At 42.2% G+C, this 20,701-nt stretch overlaps 1 protein-coding gene across 11 annotated transcripts in view; it reads right to left on the bottom strand.

Annotated features, from left to right (window-relative positions):
* Positions 1-20,701, bottom strand: part of abca2 (ATP-binding cassette, sub-family A (ABC1), member 2) — a 592,304-nt gene that overhangs the window by 158,013 nt on the left and 413,590 nt on the right. For all 11 annotated transcript variants that reach the window (XR_005943747.1, XM_041193236.1, XM_041193243.1 and 8 more), the window contains one exon: positions 3,422-3,586. Coding sequence is in view for 10 of the 11 variants with exons in the window: in XM_041193236.1 (XP_041049170.1) it covers positions 3,422-3,586 (165 nt within the window). In the remaining variant the exon portion in view is untranslated. The remainder of the gene's footprint in view (positions 1-3,421; positions 3,587-20,701) is intronic.

Below are 20,701 nucleotides of genomic sequence, written 5' to 3'. Positions count from 1 at the left end.
GAATGTCAAGAGGAGATGGTTAGATTCTGCCACTTGACACCTGTGCGGCGCAAATGTTACTTGCCATTTATCAGCCCAAGCCTGAATGTTGCTGTGTATGGGACACAGACTGCTTCAAATCTGAGGAGTTGCGAATGGTATTGAACATGGTGCAATCATCAGTGCAAGTCCCCACTTCTGATTTTTTGATGGAAGGAACATCTTGTTCATCCTTTACTGGCCCATTTTAACTCTCCTTCTGTTACTTGTGTGTCTAGGAACACCTTATTATTTCTTTTTGTATTCCTTGGTAATTTGATTTTATAACTTCTCTTTGCATTCCTGATGGGTTTTTTTAAACTTCTCTGTGAAGTTTCTCCTCTCCTTTAATATCTAATTACTTCTTTTATGTATTATTTTTAGATTTAATTCTCCATTTAGTTCTTTATTCAAACACAGTGCCCCATAATTAATTATATTGTTTTTGTTTCTCTCGATTTTTTTCTAACTCGTCATTTTTCAAGATTTTCTCCTACTTTGCCTTCTTTCATTCTGTCCTAGTTTCCTCATAATTGTTTCAATTCCAATCTACTACCTCAGACTTTATCCTACTGATGTCACTCTCAGTGCTAATCTTGAACCTTAAACTTTTGTGATCATTATTACCAAGATGCTCTCCTGCTCTTACATTTCCTATCTGTTCTAGTTCATTAAGCGTTAAGAAATCCAGCAGTGATCTTTTTCTTACTGGAGTTATGAGTGTGAAAGGTGTGTAAATGCTGTGTAAAAACTCAATTCCTTTTCCTCTTTTCTCTATTTCTTTCTGCCCGTTTATTTGTGGGTAGTTGAAATCTCCCATGAATATTATTCTATGCTTGCTGCTACGTTCATAGATTTGCCTACATATTTCTTCTGCCAATTCCTTTCCACTATTTGGTGGTCTATAGTACACTTCTATAAGGGTGTTGGATCCCTTATCTTTTAAATCAATTCATATGGATCCCATATCTATCATATCACTAATTACATCTTTTTATTCTGCTGCCATTATGTTATCTTTAGTCTTTAACAAATAGTTACTCAACATCTCCTCCATCCATAAGAGTTTTGACAAAAGCTCATTGACCTGAAACATTAACTATTTCTCTCCCCATAGATGCTGCCAGGTCTCCTGAGTCTGTCTTTATTTCAGGTTTCCTGCATCTGCAGTGCTTTGCTCCCCTCCTTTCCTTTCTAAGTGTATTATAGTGTGCAATATTCAGTTGCTAATCCTGTTCTCTATGTGACCATGTTTTAGGTATCCTTACTATATCTGGATCCTTTCAACAAATTATTGCCTCCAGTTCATCCACTTCATTTTGAATAATGCATACAGTGCTCAATGGGTTAAATTTTTATTTTTTATCCATTATTCCTCTCCCTTTGTTTTCAGTAGTTATTTTATCTTTATGCTCCATAGCTTTATCCAAACTCCTGTCATTCATGTTACCCTTATTTCTCCCTTAGTTTGTCCTTTACTTTCTTTTTTGTAATTTCTAGCAGTTCCCTCTCCCACGTTATTAGTTTCAAGTCTTTTTTATTGCCTTAGTTATCTGTTCAGCCAGAACAATGGTTGCAGCCCAGTTCAGGTGCATTCCCCAATGCCACAGTTTCTGCCTGACTCAGTATTGGTGCCAACATCCCCTGAAATGGAACCCTTCCTTCCCAGGCCACTACTTTGGCCAGCTGTTGACTTTCCTAAACTGTGTCCCAGTGACAATCTGCATGTGACTTGAGTAATAATCCCAAGGTTATGACTTGTGAGGTCCTGTTTTTAAATTTACCTCCTAAGCCATGACACTCATTTAGTTGGATCTCTTCCTTAGATTTTCCAAGCTTTTGCTTCCAACATGGAGCACAACATCTGCATCCTGCCCTTCCCTTTTCCAAATTCTTTTCCAGCCATTTTGAGTTATCAATTACACCAATTAGGGACTCTCAAACTGAAGGCAAAGAATGCTATCTATCCCCCTAATTATAGGATTCTCAATAAGTACAATCTCTCTCTACACCTCCGCCCCCTGGAAAGCCTCCTGCTCCATGTTGCCCTGGCCAGCATTCTAGCTGTCCATCTCACAGTCCTTCTCCTTACCCTCACAGGTATCAGATAATTTGTAACTGCTGGCTAAAAGCAGTGTCTGCTGGATCGCCTTCATTCACTCTAATCTCTTTCCTTTACCGGGTTAACTGACTATCACGCCTACCCTCCCTGCATCTGCGCTCTGCTCTGGTGACTGGACTCTGCAGTAAATTATCCAGCATTTTCCCCTCCAGTGTTATGTGCCAGAGTGCCTCTAGCTTAGACTTCAGCTCAACAACTCTGAACTGGATGCGATGAGGCACAGACATTTCTTGCCGAGGATTTAGAAATTGGTTTTCAACAAATTCCCGCATACTCCAATCTTGGCTAACTTTATTCATTAACTAATTTATTTAGTTATTCATCTGTTACCTTTTGCTTATTTATTGAATTAATTAGTCACCTGAGGTTTAGTTTTATTAAATAGCTGGATTTAGCTTTCTTTCAATTAAATTAGTAATTACAATATGAGGATGAAATTTTTCTATCCAGTGATGCAAAATGGACTCGTAGCAAAGTGGTAGCTGATTTTTCAGCATTCCAGTTTTAATTTCCAGTGGCTTGGAAAATATTGGCAAGGCTTTTAATTTCAAACCAAGTAAAAGCAACAGTGAAACCAGAAAAATGAGCCTCCAAAAAGATTTAACTATCTTTCTGTGAACGTCAGTGGAAGGAGGCTTGGGCACAGTGAAAAATCAGCTGCTGATTCACTGTATATCAGTTCTGTGCTGCTGGCATAAAACAATTTCACCCCCATTACTTACAGCACAAAAACAGTCTGGCCTGAAATATCCATGCCGAAATTTATGTCCTATAGGAGCCTATAGGATAAACATCAACTGTTTATCAGTTATTAGCATAATACAGTTTGAGTTCAATTACTTTACTCATATTCCTTTGACTTGCACTTAATACACCAGTAACAAAAATCCTTACTAATCCAAGCTTAGCACTAACTACTAAAGATATTAAACCCACAAAGGGATATCTAGACACTTATCTGGATAATAACCTTAATTTCTGCTGGTTCTGTTGCTCCTCTGTGTGTGTTAATTAGGGCATCACATTTTCTACTTCTTACCGTGAGATTATTTACTTGGTTTAAATTATTTAGTACCTCCTTCCCCTTCTGCTCCAAACTCCCACTCTCACCAAATTCCCGTTGCCACTTGCTTTTGCAGATTCTCTGAATTCTGTGCACATGTGGCTCTGGACTGAAGTACCAGTCCTTCCTACTATCTCAAGCTACTATGCAGAACAACATACACTGTTCAAACAGTGAAGCATCTCAGCAAGCAGAAAAAGATTAATCAGTTAAGTTACCCAGCCTCCTGCTCTCCATTGCACAGGCCTGATCATCCTCCATGATGCTGAGCCGACTGCTTCTAGACCAGGGCCAGGACCATTCCCATGTTTCAATTCGTCCGTTGCCCAACCAATAGGATTTCTGAAATGGAAAGTACCATGGTCTGGGCAGTCCGTACATTCCTGGAAATGAAGGAGAAATTAGGTTAATATATTAAGAACAAAGGAACATAGAACACGTCGTGTTCTCTAGCTGTCCTAAATCACTTGACAGCCAAATAATTATTGTTCATTCATATGTAAATACAGCAGCCAACAGGTACACCAAAAGGGTTCAAGAACAAATTACATGACCAGTTAATCTGCTTTTGGTGGTGCTGTGTTAAGGGATGTTGGTTACAACACTAGTGGAATGCTCCTGTTCTTATTTTACATCCATTAGGCAGGCAGACAGAGTTTAATCCAAAAGGCAGCACCTCAGTAGCACACTGAAGTGTCAACTTAGAATATGTGCCCAGGTCGACAGTGGGGCTGGAATCCACAACCTTTGAACTCAAGGTCATTCTCATACCAGCAGAACAAAGTGACACTGAGATTATTGCCTTCGCATCATTCTAAGACGATCTATGATATTATATATTAATCATAGAATTCTATTACAGTCAACTACAAATCATTTCTTGGTAACTTCCAGGAACAATACTGCCATCCTTTCTCTGTGTGTAAACAATCCATAGCGCAGGGTATACTGGTTAATTGGCATCACACTGACAGCACAATAGCAGCTTGAAAATAATAAGGGAAGTGCAGTATACATTATTGGAAACAAAGACAGGCATCCTGTAATGATCTCTAGATTGTAATGATCTCGATTGTAATCAACTCTAGAAGTTCAGGCATATAATATAAACCATTTAATCTGTGATCGTTTCAAAACACTATTGGTAGGGTTGTTGTTTCATGTGGCTGAATAGGTTGGATGCTTTTCATTACGTTAGATTTCTGAATTTTCAAGGGGGCTCAGGGAATTACATTTCACGACGGTATACTGAATAAATAAAGTTCTGCTTTTATCTCACAGGATGATAGGATTTTCATCAATGCTTTCAGTGTCAAATCCATCCAGTCTTCCCCATAAACCTTGATCATCAGCAATCCAACCAAAAGACCCTTTGTTTAAAAAAATTCCATGAAATTACTTTCCTAAATGTGAAGCTGCTTCTTCAAATCATTTGGTAACAGTGGCATCTGTGTCTTAACAAGCCGGAGGAGAGGAGAGGAAAGGAGAGGAGGAGGAGGGGAGCGGGGAGGGGGGTGAAGACGGGGAAAGGGGGATGGAGGAAGGGGGGTAGAGAGGAGGGGGTCAAGAGGAGAGGGAGTAAGAGGAGACAGAAAAGATAGGGAGGACTTGCATTTAACCACTTCAGAATATCCCAAAGCACTTTACAGCCAATTAAGTATTTTTGAAGCGTAGTTACTGTTGTAATAAAGGAAATGCAATTTTCACACAATTAAATTCCACAAACAGCAATAAGAAAGCAACCAGATAACTTGTTTTTGTGATGTTGATTCAGGGATAAATATTAGCCGAGACACTAGGGATAACTCCCCTGATCTTTGCATAGTGGGATCTTTTATGTTGACCTGAGGGGGCTGACTGTGCCTCGTTTTAAGATCTCATCTGAAAACAGGACATCCAACAGTGCAGCAATCCCTCAGCACTGCACTGACATGTCAGCATAGATTAGGTGCTCTAGCCTCTGCAGTGGGATGGTCTGAACTTGCAGCTTGAAAGGACAACTTGCTTATTACCTTCATTAAATTGTCATCATTGCCATTTTCAGATCCTTCAATGTGCTGGAAATAATTACTCAATAACATCAGATGTTGTGCGGATGGAAGCACCTCGCATATCAGACCTTCAGTCAAGCTGTTTGCTAGACAAAGTGCGAAAGTGAAGCACCAGCTGTTTGTCAGCTGTACGCCTGAGTTTCAAGCCGATTCCCCGGCTGTTGACTTGCAAGTCTCTTTGCAGCTTTCTGTTATATCGCAGGAGCTTCATTTAAAGTATGTATGACTAACAGGCAGGAGGAGTGCAGTGGTGTGAGAAATAAGAACACAAGAATCTTTAAAAAAAAAGCTGAAAGTGTAAATCCAAGATGGCACTTTGCGCATTTTCCTGGCATTCCTCACAAACGACCAAGCACGGGAAGATAAAGGAGGAGGGAGGTGAGTAACAAGCTTCAATTACAGCCACATGCAAAGCAGCACTGCCACCACTGATAGAGCTAACTCAAAGCAGTGCAACTGTACAGAGAGAGTATAACTATCAGGAAAGAGTAAATCGACCAGGGGTCTTTTCTCTGGAAAAGGGAAGGCTGAGGAGTGACATAGGTAAGGGGATATCTGCAACCGTGCAGTACATTACAATAGTGAGTACACTTCAAGAGTACGTTTTTAGCTGCAAAGTGCTTTGAGACATCTGGTGGATGTGAAAGGTGCTACATAAATACAACTCTTTCTTTTTTTTCTTAAGTTTTCTCAGTAGAGATTCCACTACATGTACAGTGCACACCATCTGAAATGAAACTATTCACTCACTTTGTCTCCCGTACCCACAACCCTCTGAGTGAAAAAAACAATGGAAGTCTTTAAAATTATGCTGTTTTCACTTGTAGGGAGTTCAAAACTGGGAGTCACAAATTCGTACTGCACAGTATTTACAGCACAGAAACAAACCATCAGCCCAACTGGTCCATGCTGGTATTAATGCTCCACACGAACCTTCTCCCATTCTTCTTCATCTAACCCCACCAATATATCTTTCTATTCCTTTCTCTCTCTTGAGTATATCTAGTTTCCCCTAGAATTCATCTATCGTCTCTATCACTTTCACATCCGTCTTAAAGTGTGGCGCCCAGAACCGACTCTATACACCAGCTGATGCCGAACCAGTGTTTTATACAAGTCTAACATAACTACCTTGTTTTTATATTCTATTGTTCGTTGCCACAATAGCCTTATTGGGACTGTTGGCATCATCTTGCTTCCTCTCTGGCTTTCTCCAAGCCTCCCTCAGTCCATGTCTCACTGTTATCTACCCATCAGATTTTTCTTCTGCCTCTTCTGTTTTTACTCCCAATTTCTCCTTCAATTGTTGCCAGGACAAGGTTGTCAGGTCTTAGTTTCCAATGTTCATAATTGGCTATTTTTCTCTCCCTATTTGTACTTAGCAATCCTTTTGATTCCTGAACTTCCATGTTTAATTAAATTTTCAAACCATTTATTTATTTCAAAACCGCTTCAATCTCCTTGGGGCAGCTCCGTGCCTCAAGGAGATTGAAGTGTTCTTTCAAAGAAGCACTGACCCGGACTCTCCCTCCTCCCCCCGCTCTCACAGGTAGCGCTCGCTACGGCTCACATCTTATGCTGGATGGGCCTTAATTGGCCTGCCCGTGTAAAATGGCAGTGCAACCGCCCCCGCCGACTGAAAAATTCAGGCCATTGTGTTTAACTTGCTTAACTTCGATCTAACCCACTCTTTTATACGAACATATGAACAGGAAGCAGGAGTTGGCCATTCAGCCCCTCGAGCCTCCTCCGCCATTTAATAAGATCATGGCTGATCTGATAATAACCTGAAACCTGCATCCCACCGATCACCCCCTTGCTTACCAAGAATCTATCCACTACAAAAACAAAAATACCTGGAAAACTTAGCAGGTCTGGCAGCAGCTTCTAGGTATTTTTGTTTTTGTTTTGGATTTCCAGCGTCTGCAGTTTTTTGCTAGAATCTACCCACCTCTGCCTTAAAAACATTCAAAGACTCTGTTTCCACCATCTTTTCAGGAAGAGAGTTCCAAAGACCTACAACCCTCTGAGTGAAAAAAATTTACCTCATCTGTTTTAAATGACCAGCCCCTTATTTTTAAACAGTGACCCCTAGTTCTAGATTCTTCTACAAGAGGAAACATCCTCTCCACATCCATCCTGTTGAGACCCCTCAGGATCTTACATGTTTTAATCAAGTCGCCTCTTACTCTTCTAAACTCCAGCGGACATACGCCTAGTCTGTCCAACCTTTCCTCATAAGAAACCTGCCTATTCCAGGTACTAGTCTGGTAAACCTTCTCTGAACTGCTTCCAATGCATTTACATCCTTTATCTTTCTGTCCATCTAACTCTATGCCCAAAGTCTAGGATGCTGTATATTTTATTAACCACTCTATCAACCTGTCCTGCCACCTTCAATGATTTATCTATATATACACCCATGTCCCTCTGTTCCTGCACCCCTTTAGAACAGTACCCTTTATTTTATATTGTCTCTCCACATTCTTTCTAACAAAAATGAATCACTTCATACTTCTCTGCATCAAATTTCACCTGCCACTTGACCGATTCCACCAGCTGGTTTATATCCTTTTTAAGTTCTACTCTACCCCCTCACAGTTCACAATACTTCCAAGCTCTGTATCACTTGCAAGTTTTAAAATTGTGCCCTGTACACCAACATCTAAAGATCAATAAGAGCAGGGGTCCTAACACTGACCTTTGGGGAACTCCAGTATAAACTTTCATCCAGTCCGAAAAACAATTACCCATCGCTCACTTTCCTGTCCCTCAGCCAATTTCATATCCAAAGAGTTAAAAACAAAAAACTGCGGATGCTGGAAGTCCAAAACAAAAATAGAATTACCTGGAAAAATTCAGCAGGTCTGGCAGCATCGGCAGAGAAGAAAAGAGTTGACGTTTCGAGTCCTCATGACCCTTCAACAGTTCTGTTGAAGGATCACGAGGACTCGAAACGTCAACTCTTTTCTTCTCCGCCAATGCTGCCAGACCTGCTGAGTTTTTCCAGGTAATTCTGTTTTTGTTTTTAATTTCATATCCATATTGTTACCGACCCTTCTATTCCATGAACTCTAAATTTGCTAACAAGCCTATAGTGTGACACTTTATCAAATGCCTCTTAAAAGTACTTGTAGACCATATGAACAGCATTAGTATCATCAATCCTCTCTGTTACCTCATTAAAAAACTCCAACAAGTTAAACACAAAGGCCTGAATTTTTCAGTCGGCAGGCGGGTTCGGTGGGAGTGGGCAGAAACGGTCGCAGAGCCGGCCACTGCCTGCAATTGTTTCCGTGCCGCCATTTTACACGGACAGGTCAATTAAGGCTTGTCCAGCATAAGACATGAGCCGTAGCGCTCAGCGCTACCTGTGAGGGCCGGGGGAGGAGGGAGAGTCGGGGCCAGTGCTCTTTTGCACACATGCACAAAAGAGTGCTTCAATCTCCCTGAGGCACAAAGTTGCCTCAGGGAGATTGAAGCGCTTTTGCAATAAATAAATGGTTTGAAAATTTAATTAAACATGTTGCCTCATGTGACTGTGTCACCTGAGATGGGACAAGGTTTTATATTTCAGAATTTTTTTAAATTTAAGTGGTAAAAGCTTTAGGAAACCTCACCCCACTCATGAATGAGGTTTCCTAAAAAAACATGAAGGCCACTTGCCTTAAGGTTGGACGGGCAGCGTAAACAATGACATTAATTAATTTGTTAATGGGCCTTAATAGGCCTATCAGCGGGCGCACAGCCGAATCCAGTGCGCACCTGCCGAACGAAATGTCACGAGACAGCGCGGTGACGTCGGGACACACGCCCAATATCATTGTACATCATTTTATGCGCTGGCGTGTCAGGCCTGCCCCCACACACCAACTGAAAAACTCAGGCCAATGTTCCTTTAATAAATCCTTGCTAGCTTTCACTAATTAACCCGCATTTGTCCAAGTGACTATTAACTTTGTCTTGGAGTATCATTTCTAGAAGCTTCCCCACTACCAAGGTTAAACTGACAGGTCTGCATGTGCCAAGCTTATCTTCATACTTTTTTTTGAACAAGGGTGTAATATCTGCAATTGTCCTGTCCTCTGTTACGACCCCAGAGTCTAAGGAAGATTGGAAAATTATGGCCTGTGCCTCTGCAATTTCCGCTCTCACTTCTCTCAGCATCTTCCATGCATCTCATCCAGTACTGGTGTCGTATCTAACTCCATGTACAGATAGCCTATCCAATTCCTCCTCCTTTTCAATTTAAAACCCTTCAGTCCTCCTCTTTCACTATGACCTGTGCAGCATCTCGTTCCTTGGTAAAGACAGATGCAAAGTATTCATTTAACACCTCAGTCATGCCTCCTGCCTTTCTGTGTAAATCCCCTTTTTGGTCCCTAATTGACTCCACTCAACGTCTTACCACCTTCTTTACTATTTATAAGCCTATAGAAGACTTTTGAATTCTGTGTTATGTTAGCTACCAATCTCTTCTTATACTTTCTCTTTGCTTCTCTTATTTGCTTTTCAATTCTCCTCTGAACCTTCTATATTCAGCCTGGTTCTCCATTATCTTATCCACCTGACATCTGTTATAAACACACTTTTTCTTCTTCATCTTAATCTCTATCTCTTTTGTCATCCAGAGAACTCTGGATTTTTTTGCCCTACCTTTCCCCTTCATGGGAATATATCTCGACTCTGCCTGAACTATCCTGTCTTTAAAGGCAGCCCATGGTTCAACTACAGTTTTGCCTGATAAACTTTGATTCCAATTGATTTGAGTCAGGTCCCTTCTTACATCATTGGAGTTGGTTTTCCCCCAGTTAATTATGCTTACTCTGAATTGATCTTTGTCTTTTTCCACACTCAACCTAAACCTTATGATACTATAATCATGGTCCCCTACTGACATTGATTCACTTGGCCCACTAATTTCCAAAGCCCAAGTCTAGCAATGCCTCCTTTCTCATTGGACTGGATACATATTGCTGTAGAAAATTCTCCTGAACACACATGTGGAACTCTTTCCTCTCTTTGCCCTGTACACTAACACTACCCGTGATGACCTTTGACCCAGAAGCAGTATGGTAAGGAAGATTTGTAGTTTCTTTAAAATGTCTGTGAAATCTGTAATTGTTCTAAGGATGTTTTAAAACGAATCTAGTGTAATTTTCTTGGATAATAAGAAATACTCGTTCATGTGACTTGGCAACCCTTAACCCGGAAGCAGTAACAACAGGAAGGAAGTTAAGATAGCGATTCCGTGTGGTCAGACACAAAGGAGAGCTACAAACAGAGAAGCTGGAGGGTGAAGGCTCAGATGCAGACACAAACAGAAAGCAGACACAGACAGAAAGAGGAACACCCTTACGTCCTGTGGGGAGAAGAAATAAATCTCTCTCAAGAAGAAGTCAGTTTATATGTTTGGCAGGAAAGGAGACAGGAGCTCTTGGAGGCACCACGTGAGCTGGCTATAAGGTCTAAACACGGAAAGCTGTGCGAATATGTCAGAGACACTAAAAAGCTGGGTGTTTTCTCAGGATTCGTCAATCCATGGACCAGGGTGTTATTGGTTGGTTGCTGAAAAGCAACTCTGGAAAGCTGAACCATCAGAACTGTCACCCGAGGGAGAAAGGGTCCATTGAAATGTGCCTTGCTGATGATAATCGTACCCGTGAAACACAAAGGTGAAAGCTGTTGTTGGATAGCACTCCTAAACTACCCAGCGTTAATAAACAACAGCATACTGTGGAACTGTGTAGCTACATAGTGCTACATGTTTACAGGGAATGGTGCAAATGCTTAAGGTTGTGGAAGACGTATTTTTGTTATATTGGCTATTTGAAGGGAAATAAACGTTTTTATTTGAAATATCATTTTCTTGTTGATTCATGTTTACTTTGCATTTGATCTGATTCATGTTAAACTAAAAGTTACAAGAAGTAATATCATGTTGGTAATTTCCTTGTTTGGGAGTCATTCAGTAAATTTGGTTATTTTGGTTTACGTTCCATTCCGGGTAACATTATCTCAGTCTATGTTTGGACAATTAAAGTCCCCATTATGACGACTTCATAATTCTTGCACCTTTCTGCAATTTCCTCACAAATTTGTTCCTCTACATCTTCCCCACTAGTTGGTAGAATATAGACTACTCGGAGCAATGTAATTGAAACTTTGTTCCATAGCTCTAGCCAAATAGATTCTGTTACTCACCCCTCTGGGACATTCTCTCTCTCTCTCCAGCACTGCAATGTTCTCCTTAATCAATACTGGCACCTTACGCCTTTCCTATCTTCCCAGAAAATTGGGTATCCAGGAATATTTAAATCTTTTGTCTTTTACCCTATTCCCTTTTGAAAACCACGATTGAATCTGCTTCCACCATGTTCTCGGTCAGTACATTCCACATCCTAACCACTGGTTGCGTAGAAAAAAAAAATTCCATCAAGCTCTTTGGTTCTTTTGCCATTCACATTAAATCACCGTCCTTTGGTTCTTGATGAGTTTCTCCCTATGTACTCACTCGAGTCACCTAACGATTTTGAATACTTCTAGAAACTCCTCTCAATCTTCCCTTCTCTAAGTAGAACAACCACGGCTTCTCACGGGGAGAGAGACTGCGAGGTTCTTGAGCAAATTGATATAGGGAGTGACAAGCTATTGGAGGTGTTGGTAGGCTTAAAAGTGGACAAATCTCCAGGTCCAGATGATGTGTCCCAGACCGCTGAGGGAGGTAAGGGAGGAGATCGCAGGGACTCTGACCCAAATTTTTAATTCCTCTCTGGCCATGGGGGGAGGTGCCAGAGAACTTGAGAATAGGTAATGTGGTTCCGCTATTTAAGAAGGGTTGTAGAGATAAGCCAGGGAACTACAGGCCAGTGAGTCTCACGACAGTGCTAGGGCAACTATTGGAGAAAGTTCTGAAGAAGAGTATCTATCTCTATTTGGAGAGGCAAGGTTTGACCAGGGGTAGTCAGCATGGCTTTGTCAGAGGGAGCTCATGCCTAACAAATTTAAATGAATTTTTTGAGGAGGTGACCAGGTGTGTAGATGAGGGTAGTGCAGTTGATGTAGTTTATATGGATTTCAGCAACGCCTTTGATAAGGTCCCACATGGGAGACTTATAAAGAAAGCAAATGCACATGGGATACAGGGTAATTTGATAAGGTAGATTCAAAATTGGCTTAGTTGTAGGAGACAGAGGGTGATGACAGAAGACTGCCTTAGTGACTGGAAGCCCGTGTCCAGTGGCATACCACAGGGATCTGTGCTGGGTCCCCCATTATTCGTCATTTATTTAAACGACATAGATGACTATGTCGGGGAATAGGATTAGTAAGTTTGCGGATGACACAAAGATTGGCCAGGTGATTGACAGTGAGGCTGAGTGTCCTGGGCTACAGGAAGATATAGACAGGATGATCAAATGGGCAAATAAGTGGCAGATGGAATTTAACCCTGAAAAGTGTGAGGTGATACACTTTGGAAAGAATAACCTAACAAGAAAGTGTTCAATGAACGGCATGGCACTAGGAAGTTCTGAGGAACAAAGGGACCTTGGCGTGTGTGTCCACAGATCTCTGGAGGCGGAGGGGCATGTTAGTGGGGTGATGAAAAAGGCATATGGAACACTTACCTTTATCAATCGAGGCATAGATTACAAAAGTAGGGAGGTCATGTTGGAGCTGTATAGAACCTTGGTGAGGCGACAGGTAGAGTGCTGTGTGTAGTTCTGGTCACCATATTATAGGAAGGATGTGACTGCACTGGAGGGGGTGCAGAGGAGATTCACCAGGGATGAAACATTTAAGTTATGAAGAGAGGTTGGATAGACTTGGGTTGTTTTCGTTGGAGCAGAGAAGACTGATCGAGGTGTACAAGATTACAAGGGGCATGGACAGGGTGGATAGGGAGCAGCTGTTCCTCTTAGTTGAAGGGTCAGTCAGAAGGGGGCATAAGTTCAAGGCGAGGGGCAGGAGGTTTAGCGGGGATGTGAGGAAAAACTTTTTTACCCAGAGGGTGGTGATAGTCTGGAACGCACTGCCTGGGAGGGTGGTGGAGGCGGGTTGCCTCACATTCTTTAAAAAGTACCTGGATGAGCACTTGGCACATCATAACATTCAAAGCGATGGGCCAAGTGCTGGTAAATGGGATTAGGTAAGTAGGTCAGGTGTTTCTCATGTGTCGGTGCAGACTCAATGGGCCGAAGGGCCTCTTCTACACTGTGATTCTGTGATTCTCTGATTCTATCAAAATAACTGAAGTCCCTCATCATCAGAACCATTCTTGTAAAACATTTTACATCCTCATTAAGTGTTTCTTATCCTTCCTAAAATATGGGGCCCAGAATTGGACATTACACTCCAATTGAGGGTAATCTTGTGTTTATAAAAGTTCACCAGAACATCCTTGCTTTTATACTCTATGGCTCTATCTATAAAGTTTAGGATCCCGTCTGTTTTATTAACTGCCTGCTCAACCTGCCCTGCCACCTTTGAAGATCTGTGCACATATACTCTCAGGTCCCTCTGCTCCTGTACCCAGTTTAGAACTGAATGCTTTATTTTATCTTGTCTCTCCTCGTTCTTCCACAAAAATGTATACCTGATGCTTCTCTGCATTAAATTTAATCTGCCACATGTCTGCCCATTCCATCAGCCTGTCTATGTTCTCTTGAAGTCTATCATTATCCTCCTCACAGTTCACAATGCTTCCCAGTTTTGTATCATATACAATTTTCAAACTGTGCCCTGTACATGCATGTCTAGGTCATTAATGTAAGTCATAAATGCACCATGGGTAACCCCACTATATACCTCCCTCCAGTCTGAAAAATAACTGGTCACCACTACTCTCTTCTTTCTGCCACTCAGCCAGTTTTGTCCCTTTTATTCGATGAGCTTCAACTTCGGTGACAAGCCTGTTATGTGGAACTTAATCAAAAATCTTTTGAAAGTCCATGAACACATCAACCACATTACCCACATCAACACTCTCTAACACAAAAACAGAATTACCTGGAAAAACTCAGCAGGTCTGGCAGCATCGGCGGAGAAGAAAAGAGTTGACGTTTCGAGTCCTCATGACCCTTCGACAGAACTTGAGTTCGAGTCCAAGAAAGAGTTGAAATATAAGCTGGTTTAAGGTGTGTGTGTGGGGGGGCGGAGAGATAGAGAGAGAGAGAGGTGGGGGGGGTGTGGTTGTAGGGACAAACAAGCAGTGATAGAAGCAGATCATCAAAAGATGTCAACGACAATAGTACAATAGAACACATAGGTGTTAAAGTTAAAGTTGGTGATATTATCTAAACGAATGTGCTAATTAAGAATGGATGGTAGGGCACTCAAGGTATAGCTCTAGTGGGGGTGTTTTTTTTATAATGGAAATAGGTGGGAAAAGGAAAATCTTTATCATTTATTGGAAAAAAAAAAGGAAGGGGGAAACAGAAAGGGGGTGGGGATGGGGGAGGGAGCTCACGACCTAAAGTTGTTGAATTCAATATTCAGTCCGGATGGCTGTAAAGTGCCTAATCGGAAGATGAGGTGTTGTTCCTCCAGTTTGCGTTGGGCTTCACTGGAACAATGCAGCAAGCCAAGGACAGACGTGTGGGCAAGAGAGCAGGGTGGAGTGTTAAAATGGCAAGCGACAGGGAGGTTTGGGTCATTCTTGCGGACAGACCGCAGGTGTTCTGCAAAGCAGTCGCCCAGTTTACGTTTGGTCTCTCCAATGTAGAGGAGACCACATTGGGAGCAACGAATGCAGTAGACTAAGTTGGGGGAAATGCAAGTGAAATGCTGCTTCACTTGAAAGGAGTGTTTGGGTCCTTGGACGGTGAGGAGAGAGGAAGTGAAGGGGCAGGTGTTGCATCTTTTGCGTGGGCATGGGGTGGTGCCATAGGAGGGGGTTGAGGAGTAGGGGGTGATGGAGGAGTGGACCAGGGTGTCCCGGAGGGAGCGATCCCTACGGAATGCCGATAAGGGGGGTGAAGGGAAGATGTGTTTGGTGGTGGCATCATGCTGGAGTTGGCGAAAATGGCGGAGGATGATCCTTTGAATGCGGAGGCTGGTGGGGTGATAAGTGAGGACAAGGGGGACCCTATCATGTTTCTGGGAGGGAGGAGAAGGCGTGAGGGCGGATGCGCGGGAGATGGGCCGGACACGGTTGAGGGCCCTGTCAACGACCGTGGGTGGAAAACCTCGGTTAAGGAAGAAGGAGGACATGTCAGAGGAACTGTTTTTGAAGGTAGCATCATCGGAACAGATGCGACGGAGGCGAAGGAACTGAGAGAATGGGATGGAGTCCTTACAGGAAGCGGGGTGTGAGGAGCTGTAGTCGAGATAGCTGTGGGAGTCGGTGGGTTTGTAATGGATATTGGTGGACAGTCTATCACCAGAGATTGAGACAGAGAGGTCAAGGAAGGGAAGGGAAGTGTCAGAGATGGACCACGGTGAAAATGATGGAGGGGTGGAGATTGGAAGCAAAATTAATAAATTTTTCCCAAGTCCCGACGAGAGCATGAAGCAGCACCAAAGTAATCATCGATGTACCGGAGAAAGAGTTGTGGAAAGGGGCCGGAGTAGGACTGCAACAAGGAATGTTCCACATACCCCATAAAGAGACAGGCATAGCTGGGGCCCATGCGGGTACTCTCTGTTAGCTCACCAAAAAACTCAATCAAGCTAATTAAACACAATTTGTCTTTAACAAGTCATTTCCTTAATTAATACTATATTTGTTCTTTCTGGTGTGCTGGCTGGTTATCTCGCAACCAAAACCTGATTATCATAACATTGGGAAGGATGTGTGAAGGAAATATTTACATTTTGTTCACAGATTCTTTTCCTTGTGCTATTTTGTTATTTCCTGTCCCCACAAACACACCTCACTCATTCCCTTTCTTATCCTTGCAGTGAATTTTCCTGTATCTTTCCCATTCCCAAAGGCTCAGCCCAAGGTGCAGATCCACAGACACTTAGGTTCTGCACCCAAATAGCCATTGCTTAATGTCTGTACATAGATAGGGAGCATTCAACATTGGTACGCATTGTAACCAAATGTAATTCTGATCTCGTCTGATATCTACATTGATGTGCTATCGAACAGGAGTCACTGGATTGCAATCAGAAGTGGGAACTTTCTCCATGTCTTTCCCATGGCACTTGAACATTACGGTCAACTACTGTGCCTCCTTACCGCCACTGCCTGTAAAGACTAGGTGGGGACTTTCCCACCCCGCCGTGGAGGGATCCGCCAGGCCAACCAAAGGTCCGCTGACTTTCAGTGGGATTGGATGATCCAATGGCGGGTGGGCACAGAAAATCAGGCCCTAAAGGTCAAATGTGGGGCATTCTTAGTTTTTGGCTCAGTAGCGTTGCACTGTTGAGCTCTGTGGATTCCTTGGAGTAAGGGTTCACTCTTTGCTGCTGGGGCCTCCCTCTAATACAAGTATTTTTCTACATAAAATTTAATTACACAATTAAATGAAGAGTCAGCACAGACATGTAGAAACTTGAAAATAAGAGGAGTAGGGCATTCGGCCCTTCGAGCCTGCTCTGCCATTCAATATGATCATGGTTGATCCTCTATCTCAGCGTCATACTCCCGCTCGCTCCCCAAACCCTTTGACGCCCTTAGAGTCTAGAAATCTTTCTATTTCTTTCTTAAAGATATTCAGTGACTTGGCCTCCACAACCTTCTGTGGTAGAGAACTCCAGGTTCACCACCCTCTGATTGAAGAAGTTTCTCCTCATCTCATCTCAGTTCTAAATGGTCTATCCCATATCCTGAGACTGTGACCCCTTGTTCTAGACACCCCCCTCCCAGCCAGAGGAAACATCATCCCTGCATTGACTCTGTCCATCCCTGTCAGAATTTTATGTTTCAATAAGATCCCCTCTCATTCATCTAAACTCCAGTGAGTAAAGGCCTAGTCGGCCCAATCTCTCCTCATACAACAAATCTGCCAGCCCAGGAATCAGTCTGGTGAAACTTCGCTGCATTCCCTCTATGGCAAGTATATCCTTTTTTAATTAAGGGGACCAAAACTGCACACAATATTCCAGGTGTGGTCTCACCAAGGCCTTGTACAGCTGCAGTAAGACATCCCTGCTCCTGTACTCAAATCTTCTCACAATGAAGGCCAACACAAGATTTTGCCATCTTAACCACTTGTTGCAATTACATGCTTGCTTTCAGTGATTGGTGTACAAGGACACCCAGGTCCCGTTATACATCAACATTTCCCAATCTATCACTATTTAAATAATACTCTGCCATTCTGTTTTTCCTACCAAAGTGGATAACTTCAGACTTATCCACGTTATACTGCATCTGCCATGTACTTGCCCACTCACTCAATTTGTCTAAATCACCTTGAAGCCTCTTAAAACCCTCCTCATCGCTCACATTCACACCAAGTTTCATGTCGTCAGCAAACTTGAAAATATTACATTTGGTTCCCTCATCCAAATCATTGATATATATTGTGAATAGCTGGGGCCCACACACTGATCCCTATGGTACCCCAATAGTCACCGCTTGCCACTCCAAAAAACACCCTTTAATTCCTACGCTCTGTTTCCTGTCTGCTAACCAATTCTCAATCCATGTCAATATATCACCCCCAACCCCATGTTCTTTAATTTTACACAAAATTATGTCTCTTATGTGGGACTTTATCAAAAGTTTTCTGAAAATCCAAATACACCACATCCATTTGTTCTCCCATATTTATTCTGCTGGTTATGTCCTCAAAAAACTCCAGTAGATTCACCAAACATGAGATCCCTGTCATAAATCCATGTTGACTTTGCCTAATCCCATTGATATTTTCTAAGTGTCCTGTTATCACATCCTTCATAACAGGCTTTAGCATTTTCCGTACTACTGTTGTGAGATTAACTGGTCTATAATTCCCTGTTTTCTCCCTCCCTCCTTTTTTAAATAGTGGGATTACATTTGCTACCCTCTGATCCACCAGGACTGTTCCAGAATCTACAGGATTTTGGAAGATGACAACCAACGCATCCACTAATTCCATGGCCACCTCCTTTAGAGCCCTAGGATGTAGATTATCAGGCCCTGGGGATTTATTGGCTTCCAGACCCATTAATTTCTCAGCACTATTTTTTTAGTAATACTAATTTCCTTCAATCCTCCTTCTCACTAGATCCTCAATTGTCTAGCATTTCTGGGAAGTTATTTGTGTCTTCCTCCATGAAGACAGAACCAAAGTAGTTGTTTAGTTGCTCTGTCATTTCCTTGTTCTCTATTATAAATTCTCCCAATTCAGACTCTAAAGGACCTACATTTGTCTGCACTAATCTTTTTCTTCTTACATACTTATAGAAGCTTTTACAGTCTGCTTTTATGTTCCTTGCAATTTTACTCTCATACTCTGCTGAATTCTAAACTGCTCCCAATCCTCAGTCTTGCTACTTTTTCTAGCAACTTTTTAGGATTCCTCTTTGTACCTACTACTATCCTTAGCTTCTTTTGTTCTTCATGGTTAGGCCACTTATCATCTTGTGTTTTTGTACCAGAAAGGAATGTATAAATGTTGCAATGCATACATTTATTCCTTAAATAAAGGGCCAATTGGCCTCTTCCACTGCTCCAAGACTCTATCAAGTTATCCATCACTTTTGTACAGACGAAGTACAAATGGTAATCCTTCAGTTTATCTGGAAGAAAGACTCCCTCATTACTTCTTGAAATATCATGAATCTATGTATAAAGGACAGGTATATGACGTTGGTACAAATACACAGAAACTGCACACAAACCCACAATATAACTCAATAATTGCATGACCAAGAAATATCACCAGAATATTGGTATTATTTAGTGATACTTCTGGAACATTCCCCATGCCAGACACCACAATCTCCACCAATATGAGATCTAAGCAACTAATCTTATTTCTAGATAAAAGCAAAACACTGTGGATACTGGAAATCCGAAATGAAATGAGAAAATGCTGGAAAAACTCAGCATGTCCATAACAGCTATGGAGAGAGAAATAGCGTTAAAGTTTCGAGCCCATATGACTCTCCTTCAGAGCTAAAGAGAAGTAAAAACGTGATGGATTTTATACTGTTTCGCAGAATCACAGCATTGTTACGGTGTAGAAGGAGGCTATTTGGCCCATCATGTCTGCACCAACTCACTGAGCATTTTAACTTAGTACCATTCGCCTGCCTTTTCCGTGTAACCCTACACATTGTTTCTTTAGATAATCATCCAATGCCCTCTTGTATGCCTCAGTTGAATCTGTCACCACCACACGTCCAGTCAGTGCATTCCAAACCCTGACTACTTGCTGTGTGAAAAAGTTTTTTCTTACCTCGCATTTGCTTCTTTTGCAAAACACTTTAAAACTGTGCCGTCTGGTTCTCGATCTGTTTACAAGCAGGAACAGTTTCTTTATATCTACTCTGTCCAGGCCCCTCACGATTTTGAAAACTTCTATCAACTCTCCTCTCAACCTTCTCCTCGCCAAGGAAAACAGTCCCAACTTCTCCAATCTTTCCTCATAACTAAAGTGTCTCATCCCTGGAACCATTCTCATAAATCTCTTCTGCATTCTCTCCAACAATATTCACACCCTTCCTATACTGTGGCACCCAGAACTGTACATAATACTTCAGCTGAGGTCTAACCAGTGACTTATATAAGTTCATCATAACCTCCCTGCTCTTGAACTCTATGCCCTTATTAATGAAACCGAGAATACTGTATGCTTTTGAAACAGCTCTCTCTATCAGTTCTGCCACCTTCAGTGATTCATGTACATATACACCCACATCTCTCTGCTCCTGCACACCTTTTAGAATAGTATCCTTTATTTTATACTGTTTCTCCATGTTCTTTGTGCCAAAGTGTATCACTTCACTCTTCTCTGCATTGAACTTCATCTGCCACCTATCTGCCCACTCCACCAATGTGTCAATGTCCTTTTGAAGTTCTACTATGTCCTCCTGAGTTTACAATTCTCCCAGGTTTTGTGTTGTCAGCAAACTTTGAATTCTTCCCATGCACACCAAGATCTAGATCATTTATATATATCAGGAAGAGCAAATGTCCCAATACTGACCCCTGGGGAACTCCACTACAAACCTTCCTCAAGCACAAAAATACCCATTACTCTCTGTTTCCTATCCCTCAGCCAATTTTGTATCCATGTTGCTACTGTCCCTGTTGTGGAACAAGGGTCAATGCTCTGTTAATGCACAACTTAGAAACAAATGACAGATGGCTGTGTGTGTGTGTGTGTGTGTGTGTGTGTGTGTGGGTGTGTGGGTGTGTGTGTGTGTGGGGGGGGGGTGGGGGGGGGGGGTGCAGCGGGGGAAAAGAATAGGGAAGCCATTTCAACACTCCATCCTGCTCTCATGCCCACATGTCTGTCCTTGGCCAGCTGTAATGTTCTAGTGAAGCCCAACGCAAACTGGACGAAC

The sequence above is a fragment of the Carcharodon carcharias genome, chromosome 8 (genome assembly GCF_017639515.1).
Source record: "Carcharodon carcharias isolate sCarCar2 chromosome 8, sCarCar2.pri, whole genome shotgun sequence".
NCBI lineage: Eukaryota > Metazoa > Chordata > Chondrichthyes > Lamniformes > Lamnidae > Carcharodon > Carcharodon carcharias.
This window is presented reverse-complemented; position numbering and strand designations above follow the sequence as displayed.